Source organism: Amphichorda felina, assembly GCF_050947745.1.
Source record: "Amphichorda felina strain 45539 chromosome Unknown scaffold_3, whole genome shotgun sequence".
NCBI classification, from domain to species: Eukaryota; Fungi; Ascomycota; class Sordariomycetes; order Hypocreales; family Bionectriaceae; genus Amphichorda; species Amphichorda felina.
In genome coordinates this window covers 1,861,133-1,874,837 of record NW_028145047.1, presented here as the reverse complement: position 1 = coordinate 1,874,837, position 13,705 = coordinate 1,861,133, and the positions used below count along the sequence as shown (strand labels likewise).

The following is a 13,705-nucleotide window of genomic DNA, read 5'->3' as shown; positions in this document are numbered from 1 at the left end:
CGAGTGCCACGCAGCGATTGCCGCTTGGCGGAAGGCGTTCGGAAGGCGAATCCGGACGCCCCAGTTCGTGTGTCCTCGTACTAACTTAATAATCGTAGTACGGCGTCCGGAGAGTCTTAATAATTAACCAGCTACGGTACGCAAGCGACGCACGGCCCCTCTGACCGGGGCGGGTGGTCGTGAAGACTAGAGATAATAGGCACAGGGCCACAGGCAGATGGGGAATCAGTTCCAGGGCCTCCCTTCAATTTGCGTCTTGAGACTTGGCCGAGGACCCAGGAACCGGGCGGCGCTGGCCCATTACCTCGACAGGCTAGCGAGAGCCAAAACATCATCCGTAAGACGCCATTAATATTAATTACTAGCACTCCGTCAGAGCCAGTTTGACAGTGACGTACAGAGGACGGAGCTCTTGGGACTTTTCCTTCTCATGGGCCGCATAATATGGGGAATCTACAGTTCTGAGCTTTGGATCAAGGGCCAAGCAAGGCTCAAGCTTGCGACCAGTGGGGGATCATCTCAGGCAACATGGAAAAGATCTTCCTCATTGGGCACGGATCAGCCTCAGGGAAAGCTTACAAGCTAGCAAGCCTCCAGCACTGCTCCCTTGATTTGCAGCTTCGCTAAAGGGCTTTGCAAGTGACATTCTGCAACGCCTCCAGCAGGCAATAATACTTACCTACTCGTACACTCGTACTCTCAAATTGGGGCATTGGGACACCAGTGCACCACCGCCCCTCCCCTATAACCTTATCTCCCCAGGCCGTGCTGTCACTGCTGTCATCAATGGACCTAAAGGCCACTTCCCAGTTCCATGGCCCCGCCCCAGCAGGCGGCCTGGGCTGGCCTTCCACGCCTGACATCACCGAGCGACCACACTGATTGATTGTTCATCATTGCGCCTTCGACCCGAGGCAGCACCACCTGCTCCTGTCAGGACTGTGGTGGAATCATGAGCTGCGCCGCTTCACTCTCCCAGTCCCATGTGCCTCGAGCTTTACCTTAGACTGCTAGATCCCCACGTCGACTGATCGACGATGCTCCAAAACGAATCGGTTTCACCCAAGTCTCAGTCGCCTCTCGACAGCAACCGCCACCACACCACCAAGAAGTTGCAACAATCCCCAATTCTCGCGCACCGCACGACCACTTGCCGCCGGAATAGGCTCTCACCTGAATCCAGCGGAGAGAGGGGGGGCGTGTGTGCGTCCAATGTGCTCGAAGGCTACTCCGCCGCACGCTTGGCTGCCTTACCTTTCTACAACGTACCCGTTGTACCCGTCGCACCCACTTGGCGCGCATGGTCGCCTGTCGCAGGCCTCGTTTGCCCCATCTCTCCAGCGCCTTGGCTGACCGAATTTGCTAGAATCGCATTCCTGGGGTTTTGCCTCACACCCCGTGCTGCCCGTCTTGGTCTCGGGTCGGCCAGGCGCCGAGAACTTCGACGGGGTAATTGACTACAGTAGTAGCTGGCGGCACAGGGAGAGCTTCACTATGGTCAACTAGTTATTACGAGTACTACTCGTACGTACTCGTATCTACGAGGACGACTAGTAATCCATGATGCCATCGTGCCGCGTTAAACATCTGAGTTGGTAAGTAACTAGCGGCCAACCGACCCTGCAGTCGCCAACAAGACGCGGAAACGCCTGTTGGCTGTCCCTCATCCTTTCAAGCATGCATAGCAGATCGCTCGTGTCAGGAACCTGCCGGGCTCCCGGCCAGCGGCCAGCACCACCAGGCTCACCAGCACCAGCAGCCTCACTAAGCCACTCCTTCAGCGCGACAAGAGTGTCAGACCTGGACCCTGATAATTGTTACGAGGGTCCGCCGCCGCACTCGCGCGTACCGCCCCCATCCTTCAGCGAGCCAACCAACCCCTCCTCTAGCCTCGCGGATGTGGCTGCTTGGCAGGCTTCATCAGGTTTCTCTGTTCCTTGTTCAAAGGGCCTCAAACTCCCTTCACCCTAAGGCGATAAGCAAGTGCCTGGTCCCTGGGTACTTTATATCTATTTTATTTTCCTCTTTTCTCTCTCGAGAATGGATACGCATACATAATACTATTTGAGTCGTAATCAGCCTTGGCCAGGGGTCAGGCCGAATGCTCGCCCCAGAGACTTCAACCTTCCTCCACCCCACCAGGCTGTACAACGCGAGGTTGTAACGAATCATTGGCTCCGGTGCACCATGCATCGTGTTCCCTCCGCCGGAAATAATATCGCGAGTCGAGAGATACGACCGCTTAGAGCGCTCGCGAGGCTACGAGTACGAATAGCAATCCGTGCTTCGCACAGGAGCTCTTATGTGTCAGCCCGCCACTGGGAGCTTCTCTGTCTTGGCAGGACAGAGGAGAAAAGCAATATCGTGGGGTCGCCCAATTGTTCGAAACTGGGACTCCTCTAATACCGGAGGTCCCGCATACCGAGGTCGTCAGCCACCCATCGTCTCGCCACTCAATGCGCGCCCAAGACATTCGTGTCTCAGTATCTCTCCATGTCTCTCCATAGGCACGCAGTCCACCGTTCCCGTCTAGATCGACTGACAGCGTCAGCGGACATTTAATTATGATTACTACCTACTCGTAATAGCACTACTTGTACTACGTCCGGAGTACTAAGGACTAGTCCCTCCACACCACTTGCCGGTGCCGCGGCGTAGGAGTCGAAGGATTTGGGGGTCTATCTATGACCATGTGGCCATATGCAGCACGCCATTCGCCTTTGAACGGGCGAATGGTTGGTCGGTTACTCGTCGATTATGTCGATTCGAAATGGGTTCTGATTTACGCAGCCTTCTGGGGCACGAGGTCTCTGTAGGAAGCTGACCAGACTGGAAGAAGGACTTGTCAACACAGATAGCATGACTTCTATCGAGTATTATTCAACAGGGTTCGGCCCGTGGCCCCGAACATGTCGCGATGCCATCACCCTAGTGCTTCTCGGCAGCTTCCCGCAAGAGTCGGTCCTTTCCGTCTATCGCCAAGCACCTCGCCGCCCCCAAGCGGCATATTGGAATTTCGGATTGCAAACTCGGGATGACGAAGTACCGTTTCATCGCTAGACCCAGCGTTCTGCCGGGATCTAGCTCCGGCTACGGCGGTACGTCTCTATATTCGGTGATCAGTCTCTTCCACAGATTCGAGCGACAGGCGGAACACTGAGGTAGAAGATACAATAATAGTTTCCAGCTGCTTCTAGATTCAATAATGGGCCCGGCTGTTATTTAATACAAGCCGTCGCCCCCTTGAATACAGCTCGAGCTCCGATCATCTGTACAACACCCATTGAAGAGGCATCCCCGAATCCCATCCTGTACGGTCCCCTCGTCCGGACAGACCCGCTGCAACTTGTCTGCAAGTCATGTAAATCGGGCATGGCGCCATGCATCGTCGCTCCACCCGCCGGTCTCCCGTCCTTCGCTGGCTGTTTATTATCGCACTCCTCTTGGGCCTTGGCTTACAAACCTGCAGGTCGATGACGGTGAGTCGCAGAGGTATAACGAGGTCGGGAGGCAAGCCTATATAAACCACGACCCCCGTGAAGCTTGCAGAATAGCCTCTGGGGACATTTGATAGAGTCGTTGGGCAGTGCGGGCATAGATGCTACTACTAATTGAAAAGGCGAGCTCGGACCTCTACTCCTTCCGAATTCCCACGGAGATCTCCTGCACGACAGCCATTGCTCCAGAGGCTAGTACTGGAGTATGGAGTATGCTGCCAGATCCCCGTCCAAGAGCTAGCGCTACTACGGGTAGCGCGCGCTCTATTATTATTGAGCTGCTGGATCGAGCCCGGAAATCGGGACCCTCGCCAGGTTCCTAGTCCAGGTTCCTTGTCCAGGTTCCTAGTCGGTGGCGACGGCAACACAGGGCACAGAATGTCACAGCACTCGACAGGAGGCGCTACTATTCCCCATCACCGGCCGTCTGCTGCAGAAACCGAGGTTGTGAGTTGGAGTTGGAGTTGCGTTCGCAGGACTTGCAAGTCACATACTACTACTACTACTACTACTACTATGCAATACGTTGCATTGACGATAGTACTGTCCATCCTCTTCTGTCTCATTCTATGTCGGATGCTGCTGCTCCCCACGTTGGGCGCCCTCTTCTCCCCCAAATGCGCGGGCTCGGTTGCCGAGCAAAACTGATCCTCCACCACCCCCATCATCGGTTCTAATGCTCGGACCAGAGCCCTCTGGCCTGGATTCTAGTCCTTTCTCGAACAGGCTACTAATGTGTTAGCATCAAGCCACTGGTTGCCCCATCACCGTCGCACACGCACACACACAGACACAGACACGCACACACACTCGGGCTCACACTCACCCACGCCCCTCGCCCGTTGCCGAAGCGGGGTCCCAGAATCTCCCAAGTCCCAGTTCTCGTCCCTGTTCTTCTTCCCCACATTCCAGCAGACCGGAGCGGAGTGGTTGGAGTCTCGGGTAAAATGGGTTGATGATTCACTTCCGTCTTCTGGAGGATGCCTCTCCGGAGGGTGTCACATGGCTCAATCAATCGCGTGCCACTCCTTAGCAGCGGCTCTAATTCCCACGGAGGGAACCCCCCGGCGATCCGCCACAGGTGTGGTATATAAGTAGCCTGTAAACGCCGACGTCATGACTGTGCCTGCAGCAGATGAGCACCGAATGTCTCACCGCGCTGCAACCCTTTGATGCCAGACGACGTTCGCGGAGTGGTGTACGAGCAGACCCCATTCGTGGTTGGGGGTGATTTCGCCCGCCCAATGGGGGATGACCCGGGTGTGAGAGAGCTGACAGTGGCTGTTTGATGGGGCGGGCTGAAGTTGGCCCAGACTGGGCAGACTGGCCCAAAGTGTCTCAGGAACGAGGCACAAGGCTGCGCTCTTCGTGCGGAGCCGCGAGACATGCTCATGCAACAGCCCCGTGATCAAGATGGCAGCACGCACGTATGGACGGATACATGTTCTGCACTATCGGGTCTTTTCCTAGGATTAGCCCATCGCCAGGGAAGCCCTACTCGAGCCCTAGGCATGCAGGCAAAAAGCGAGAGACAAAAGATTGTTGCGATTGCTCGGGAATAAGTACGCATCGATAGGTCCATCGCCAATCCACACAAAAGTGAGCGCGCAACACACAAGAGCCTTACCTTAGGTTTCGTACGCGGCCTCCTGTGAGACGACTCCTCCTCCCCCCTTAGCCCGTCCAGCACCCCATCGCAGCTGTTCATTTTGGTATCGATTTTCCCCAAAATGTCCTATACATATTGGGGCCCGCGTCCCGGCCAGCTCGGCGTCCATGATAAGAGCATCAGACCTATTGAGTCTTGAAGAGCAGGATTGCGCAGTGGCCGAGGTAGAAGTAGATGAAGTGCTTTGTCTCTGTCTTCTCGTCAGCCTGTTCCCCTTTTTTCGCCCTTCTTTCCACGGAAGCTGGCCGCCACTTGACGTCCCCGCAGCAGCTGTGCAATGTGCCACAACAACTTACCGTGCGTCACGAAGCTGCCGAAATTGCGGCCGACGATGCAGTGCCAAGTAGGGCCCTTTCGCTCGTCAAACTGTTTCGCTAGCAGTCAGCCGGTTGACATCATTCCCGGGGGGGCAGTATTTTCGAGGCTGGGATTGCGTCACGGGTACAGGTACTGACTGTGCGCTTGATATGCTGGGCGATATCCTACGGTTAGGCATAGTTAGCTTTGGAAGGTCCCTAAGCCGAGAGAGCATTGAGCGTGCGCACGAACCTTTTCAATGGTGAACTTGGACATGGCTTCCTGGGCTGTGTGTGTAATCCTCACGTCAGTCTTCGCTCGGGCCGTGGGCGTGGCTGCTGTCCAACGTACCGACTTCAATGGTCTCCTGCTGCATATCCTCGGTCTTTGCGCACACTCCTCATCAGCTCGCGAACCGGGAGGTCTGTACCCAGAGCGTATTCCATACCATGTCCGCCGACTTGATCTGAGCTGTTCGATTCCACCGTCAGCGCACTCTCTCTTTCTCTCTTTTTTTTTCTCCAGCTCCATTTTGGCCCTCCCCAACCCCGAATGGTGTCTGCCCACCTTCAAGCTTCTCCCGCGCCGCGGGGCTATCGCTCTTCGGGTCGGCCATGTTGATCGTGTGGTGTTCGACGGATCCGTCGCGTCGTTTTCTGCTAAAGCACACGCAATGTCAGCTTCCTTCGATTCAGGCGCGAGCGAGTCGCGACGAGGGCGGATTCGACGTGGACGGGGGGGAGGTGGCTGCTCCTGTTGCTGCTGATGCTGGCCCCTTTTCCCTGGCGAATCGTGGGAGACGGCTACAAACATACCGTGTTCGAGATCGGAGCGGGCACGAGTGGCCTTCGCTGTTCGTATAGGCAGGGTGAGGGCGCGAATTCGAGGGACAAGGCGATGGTCGAGGTGGGGGAAGAGGGCGGCGAGCTATTGACGTCGCGTGTTTTGAAGCTGGGCTAGGCCGCTTGTTTGGAGTTGCTAGATCGATGCAGGGTAAGTTGATTGAGTTCCAGCCTTCCAGGTTGGCCATTGGGCAGATGCCAAGGGGCGCGAAGCAGGGATCTGGGGGCAGTGCACGAGCCAGGATCTGCCACTTCCGTCCAACGTTGCCGTCACCACTCAGGCAACCACTCGCCTTCCATCACCACGTGCAAATCGTCTTGTTCATCACATCGATACCAAGCTTCGACTAAAAAGATGAAATTCTCCGACTTACCGTACGATTACGTACTCCAATCCTTGATCCCCGATGGACTTGTCGAATATTTCCCGAGAGGCGAGCTCACACTCTAAGAATCATCCATCACACGCAAATCGCCAACGACCAACATCAAACTTCTAAAGCTCCAAGGCCATTGCTATCACATTATCTAGCAAATGGTTCAGCCAGATGACTTTCAGTTCTCCCGAATAATCATTGATGTCCCAGAATTCGCTTGCGACCTTAAGTGCTTCATGTTACCGAAACGTGGTCTTCATCCCTACTTGGGAACTCGAGAGCTGTCTCGTCTAGCTGCCCACCAGGCGGTGCGCAAGATGGGACGCAGTCTCTTCTCCCTATCTAGTTTCAAATCCATCAGTTACCTACCAGCCTCTACCCTACCCACATGTTTCCTCAGGTTTTTCAGGGGTTCCCGACATGATCGTATGTCAAAGGGCATGGGCTGGCGGCAGCTAGCTTTGAGTCCCTTCAAGGACATATTGGTAACTGAGGTTCTCTTCCATATATGCTTATTACTGTTGCCAATGGCTACTCTCCATAATTCCAGAGGGGCCTCGTGGTAGTTGATCGTCTCCTCGAGGGCGACTGTTATAGTTGCATCACATCGCCGACCGAGCCATTCACCAGTTGCCTCCTAGCTCCCACTCACACCCCATCATGACTACGGATAACCCTCCTCTCCGCTTTTCAGCCATGGTATTCCGCCAGTCCAGGAATCCCTCCCTACGGCGTCACGACGAGGCTTTGGCCGTACTATGCACTTCTTCCAAGTCAAGCACCAGCGCGATAGTCGTTTGCAGCCTCAAGGCGCTCTCCCCGCCGCCTGGGTGTAACCATCGAAGCGCCTCCGAGCAGTAAATGCGACAATCTACCGCCTTTGGTTGTCTTATCTTGCACCCCATAGCCACTTGAAGTATAAGTTTAGATCACCCATCGAAGTCTTGAGTAAATGTAATTATTGGCCTCGCTTCTACATATCCCAACCTGGCAAATTCCCAACCTCACATTTTCAATGTTGATTGTGGCTAGAGTCTAAGCCTTTACATTTCAGTCACATCACCAGACATCGCGCGACTTTCTACCGGCAGCCGTTACTCAGTGGCCCAAATACTTCAAGATGAAGCTCCAGCACTTACTGACGGCCTCAGCCCTGGGTGCCCTGGCCAGTTCAGCATTGGAGTCCTTTGACCAGCCCATGGTTCCGTCGACGGAGATAGATATTTTGAAATCCACATATTCCCTTGGTCTGGCTCGCGTGTATTAGCAGGATATGTGTTTGCCGGCGCGAACATGCCCTTTAGCATAGCTAGTCCGTAGCCGATGTCGACAAACAAACATGCACTCAAGGCAGCTTTGCTTCCAATGATAGTAGCATTAATGATCCTTCTTCACTGTAGTGTTGCCAGAGAGTAATATTGGTCTACGTTTTTCAAAGTAACCGGATTCTCACGCATGCACGGCAGTGGTACTAGTAGTGTAAGTCGAAATGGCCCGTTGGTCCAGAGTTACCATGACTTACACGCATCCTCTAGGGCTCCTCCTTGGGCAACTTCCCGCTCTTCCCACCATCAGGCTGTCCTGGGGATGATCTAAACCAGCGTGATTTCCCGAAACCCTCCGAGCCGTAGACCAAATCAACAAGTTAGTCTAGGCAACCCCTAGATTCTTTGCTTTCCCATCCAACTTGGCCAAGAAAAGCCCAAGCCGCCCTGCGGGTCCTTAATACTCGCCGACTCTCGCACCAACGGCCAAATTAACTTCAGACTGTCGCATGTCCCTATGCAAGGGCTTCCATCAGGGAAGGGCAGCAACGCCGACAGCCTCTAGGCATACACATACATCAAGGGGCTCAATGATGGTATCAACTGGGATTTGGCGCACAAGGCCGTTTTATCAGTTGCTAAAGGTGAGTCCCTAGAGAACTACATAGTCAAGACCCTCTTTGACAACTTACGGTACCTCTAAAGCAACCACCTATCTGGACAAGGTGGCCTTGCCAGCTGGAAAAGCCTGGGTTACAGCACGACCGATGACTTTGACCCTATCAGCGCTGGTCTCTTCACGCGATCCATTTCTCACACGACAGCCCGCTCTGATCTTGACTCCTAGGGGACCAGAGACGTTTATCGACCGCCTCCAGTTTATGCACGACGGCCCGGGCTGCTTTATGTCGGAAACGAGCAGCTGTACCTGCTCTTTCTCCTATTCCACTTCGCCGGACGCCCCGGCCTATCGGTCCAGTACATGCACAAGCACATCCCCAGCAACTTCAACGACACGCAAAAATGTATTCCTGGCAGCGACGACGACTCGAGCGCCATGAGGAGCTTTGTAGCGCCGACCATGATGGGCCTGGGGCCACGGAAGAGTACGGCTTGGGAGACCAAGGAGGAGGACTTGCCGCCGAGGGCGTCAACACGGTTCTGAATTGAATCGGGCTAGGTGGGGAACAAGTGTTCGATAGTAATGGCTACCATTGTTTCCTCTGGCATGGAGTTTCTTAACTGGTGGATATGTGTTATCGCTAGTTTGAGTTTAAGATGGGTGGAAGTGATGAGGGGGAGTAAAAGTGTACTCTCTTCTGGGCCCAGGCATTTCTAGAACATGTAGTAATTCAGCAAGAACTAAATACATGAAAGAGAATTTTTAATATTTATTATCACCTAGATTGAAATTGGCACCTACTTTATGATACTCACAGCTATGATAATTGTTCCTCGTCGTGGAGGTTTAGGGTAGTTGTGCGGCAATAAAGGAGGCGTGGCTGGTGGATGTGGCTCAACAGTACCCAGCCACACTCATTTTATCGGCCGCCCCACATTGATAAGTTGGATTTTTTTTTTTGCAGCCCATTCCTCAACACTACCCCCAAAACATAAAAGGTGACGGGAAACTGTCGCACTGCCACCATGCGTTGAACCACTGACCTCTTGCGCGCCCCTCTCACAGACATGGCGTCGTCAAGGATATTCATCAAGGGGCTGCCCCCCACCATCACTGAGGCAGAGGCCCGGAAGCACTTCTCGGCCGGTAACCGCGAGATCACCGACATCAAGATCATCCCTCAGCGCCGCATCGGCTATGTTGGTTACAAGACGCCCGAGGATGCCTCCCGGGCCGTCAAGTACTTCAACAAGTCGTACGTCCGCATGTCTAAGATCTCGGTCGAGCCAGCGAAAGCCGTGAGTTCTCCTTTGTGCCCCAATTCTCGTGGTGCCAGTTGTTGGTCCCACGGCTGTACGGTCGGCGTTTGCTAATGTGCTGGAATGCTAGATCTCAGACCCGACCCTGAACAAGCATCAGGGGCGCGAGCGATCTGCTGGGTCCTCATTCTTGTCGGCGAAGAGGAAATCGCCCGAGCAAACTGCCGATGAGGGCGCTGTCTCGAAGAAGAGGAAGATGGCTGAGCCAGACACCTCCGACCCCAAGCTGCGCGAGTTCCTCCAGGTCATGGGCTCTTCGAGGGAGAATCCACTGGCAGATGTATCAGCCGCGTGTGGCGAGGGTGCGGCGGACGGGATGATACCCCAGCCCGCTGTTCCCGAAGGGGAAAGCGACGACGAGTATGAGCAGATCCCCTCACGGCGGGAGAAGCAAAAGGCAGATGCCCCTGCAAAGCTGTCGGCCGTAAAAGCCCAGCCACCCGTTTCTCGAGCGGCGCCCCCACCCAGAGAGGATGGGAAGAAGGAGCAGCAGCGTGATGACCCAGAAGGTGGAACAGCCTCTGGGGATCACGAGAAACCCGAGCCTGCAGATCCTGACAAGGAGGATGCGCCACAGGCGACAGATGATGACTGGTTGCGCTCACGGACAAATCGATTGCTGGATCTGATGGATCCTGACGATCTGCCACTTGAGCCGACCGGTGACACGGGCAATATAGCCCTCGCCGAAGACACTACGGCTGATCATCCGGAACCTGAGGAGGCCGAGAAGCCTCTTCAGGATGCAGCAGATGATGCCGCAGATGACAAGATGGAGGTCGACGAGCCGGCAGGAGACAGCACGGTAGACTCTATTCGTCGAACGTCGCGACTATTTGTCCGAAACCTCGCCTATAGTGCGACCGAAGATGACATTCGCAAGTGCTTCGAGAAATTTGGCACTATCGAAGAGGTACGTTTATCAGTCACATTTTCTTGTTTCTCGTCTCCTTGTAAAGGGAGTAATGGCTTTTGTGATGAACCCCAGATAGGGACAGCTTATACTTCGGTATATGATGCGAACCCTGGGCGATTATTTTAGTAGATGCTTCGACCTGTCTGATCAGCCACTGAAACTTCAAATTTGTTTTATTTGTCACGTTGTGTTTGTATTCAGACTACTGACACGCCGTCAGGTTCATCTCCCGGTAAACAAGGCGGGCATAAAGAAAGGGTTTGCTCTGGTGCTCTTTGCGGACTCTTCTCATGCTGTGGAAGCATTCCAGTCCATGGACGGGACGACGTTTCAGGGGCGCATCCTGCACATCATTCCTGCCGATGCCAAGCGGGACGCGGGACTGGATGAATATGAAATTTCCAAGCTGCCCTTGAAGAAGCAGAATTTGATTCGGAAGAGAGCAGAGGCGTCGACCAACACGTTCAATTGGAATTCACTTTACATGAACCAGGATGCAGTCAACGCATCCGTCGCCAGCCGTTTGGGTGTCTCAAAGTCGGAGCTCCTCGACCCCACTTCAGCAGATGCTGCTGTCAAGCAGGCCATCGCAGAGACTACAGTCATCCAGGAGACGAAAGCCTATTTTGTGGCTAATGGTGTGGATCTGGACGCATTCAGGTCGCAAAAGCGTGGCGACACAGTCATCCTAGTCAAGAACTTCCCGTACGGGACCACGATCGATGAGATCCGAACCTTGTTTGAGGAGTCGGGCCCGGTCCTGCGAGTGCTGATGCCTCCCAGCGGGACTATCGCGATAGTGCAGTTCGCGCAACCCAATCACGCCAAGTCGGCGTTCGGGAAGCTTGCGTATCGCCGCATTAAGGACAGCGTGCTTTTTCTGGAGAAGGCACCCAAGGATCTGCTCAAGGGCGAGACATCGGGCCCGGTTCCGGGACTGAAGGATCGGCCGACGGGGGTCCAAAAGTTAAACGTTGGCGAGCTGCTTTCGGGCGGCGATAAGGCGGACGAAGCTGTCGAGACGACATCGCTATTCGTGCGCAACTTAAACTTTGACACGGCGACGAGTGGACTGGCGGAGGCCTTTAGCTCCCTGGACGGATTCGTCTCCGCCAGGGTCAAGACTAAGGCGGACCCCAAGAAGCCGGGCCAAACCCTAAGCATGGGCTTTGGCTTTGTCGAGTTCCGATCCAAGGAGCAGGCGCAGGCAGCGCTCAAGACCATGGATGGCTACGTTCTGGACGGGCACACGCTGGCCGTCAAGGCGTCTCACAGGGGTCTTGACGCAGCGGAGGAGAGGAAGCGGGAGGACAAGGCCAAGAAGGTGGCGGGGCAGCGGACCAAGATCATCATCAAGAACCTGCCGTTCCAGGCAACCAAGAAGGATATCCGGACGCTATTCGGGACATATGGGCAGCTAAGATCTGTCCGCGTTCCAAAGAAGGCAGACTATACCGCAAGGGGTTTTGCATTTGCCGACTTCGTCACGCCACGGGAGGCGGAGAATGCGCTAAACTCGCTCCGGGATACCCACTTGCTGGGGCGCAAGCTGGTCCTGGACTTTGCTGAGGCAGAGGCAGCCGACGCCGAGGAGGAGATTGAGAAGATGCAGCGCAAGGTAGGGGGCCAGGTCAATAAAATGGCCCTGCAACAGCTCACGGGCAGAGGGAGGCAGAAGGTCAATATTGGGGACAATGACCAGGAGGAGTTCGAGGGCTGAATTCGAAGGAAAGGAGAATTAAAAAAAAATACAATATTCCCGAGACGCTATTTTCGTCGTCCGTGCCTGGAGATGTCCAGGTTACGTGTGAGTGAGTGCATTATCTTCCCCCCTCTCGTTGTTCCCTGGGGCGTTGCTCTCCCTTGCAAAGGGACATGCAACATTGGCCAGATGGCATCTCCTGGCGAATCTCCCCCGTGTGATCCAGATTTGGGTGGTTCCAGGAGTCGGGCGCAAGAATTCAGTTGTCGGATATCGAGTTACAGACCATCAACAGCACCAGGGTGACAAACCTCCTTGATGTCTAATGCTCATCTTGCCCACATACCGATGCCAGGCCTGGCGACACACACTCCAGCACTCGAGGCGAAAGATGCAGGGGACTGTGGCGAGGGGATTCTTCAGCACGCCCCCATGATGAGACCTTGGCTTGCTGCCGCTCGCCCTTGGCCTCCCTTGCATAACCGCACTTCCTCCCCTCACAAGGACCTTTCTCTCCCCTGGGTACGTACGAGTGCTATACTGAGCTCTGCCATGTGCCTGTCGACTGGCCGTGAACTGCCATTGGCCAGCCCCAGGGACCCAAATCATAGACATGGCCCCATCGATGATGGATGATGGGCTGCTCGGCTGCTTGACTTTCCCGCCGGCTCTGCGACTCCCTGTCCCCCCCGAGGCCCACCACACTGGCTCATGGGTAGACGCCCGATGATTTGCAGCAGGGCGCACGCTACGCAGGAGTGTATAATCTGGGTCCTGATATTTTGGGTTTCCAAGCAGCGCCGGGAGCAGCTTGGAGTAGCGGCTACGTAGCTGCCTGGGGGCAGGGACACAGAGGAGGGGGATACGAGGGCAGAGAAAAAGAGTTGCTAGACTCTGTCTGTTCTAACCAGGACCAGACACTCATCGTACCCCTTTGTCAATACTACGATCCGCAGTGCGCCATATTGCTCCTTGAACCCCTCCACACCTCCCCTCCACGAGGTCTTGGATCTATATGCTGATGGAGTAGCAGGCCATCCTCGACAGACAGCGGGCCCTTCGTTCCAGTCGAACTCTGTTGCGTCGCCTCAAGAATACATCTATCCATCCATTCCACCGCTCCAAATTCCTCGCAACATTTCTTGTCCTTCCTTACTCTCCTCCAACGATTTGCCTTCTGCCCTGCCTCCTCCAGCCCG

General features: G+C 54.9%; 2 protein-coding genes across 2 annotated transcripts; one reads left to right on the top strand and one right to left on the bottom strand.

Annotated features, from left to right (window-relative positions):
- Nucleotides 1-5,291: 5,291 nt before the first annotated feature.
- On the bottom strand, nucleotides 5,292-6,079 carry DYN2 (dynein light chain DYN2; the record flags this gene model as incomplete). The annotated part of the gene is made up of 7 exons (XM_083192740.1): nucleotides 5,292-5,356; nucleotides 5,463-5,532; nucleotides 5,622-5,648; nucleotides 5,716-5,750; nucleotides 5,815-5,842; nucleotides 5,912-5,934; nucleotides 6,031-6,079. 7 exons carry the CDS (start codon nucleotides 6,077-6,079, stop codon nucleotides 5,292-5,294), a joined length of 297 nt encoding a protein of 98 aa, XP_083051797.1.
- A 3,557-nt stretch (nucleotides 6,080-9,636) lies between these two features.
- Nucleotides 9,637-12,524, top strand: MRD1 (RNA-binding ribosome biosynthesis protein MRD1; the record flags this gene model as incomplete). Its single annotated transcript, XM_083192739.1, has 3 exons — nucleotides 9,637-9,867; nucleotides 9,959-10,801; nucleotides 11,025-12,524. The coding sequence occupies 3 exons, from the start codon at nucleotides 9,637-9,639 to the stop codon at nucleotides 12,522-12,524; spliced, it is 2,574 nt and encodes an 857-aa protein (XP_083051796.1).
- Nucleotides 12,525-13,705: the final 1,181 nt, after the last annotated feature.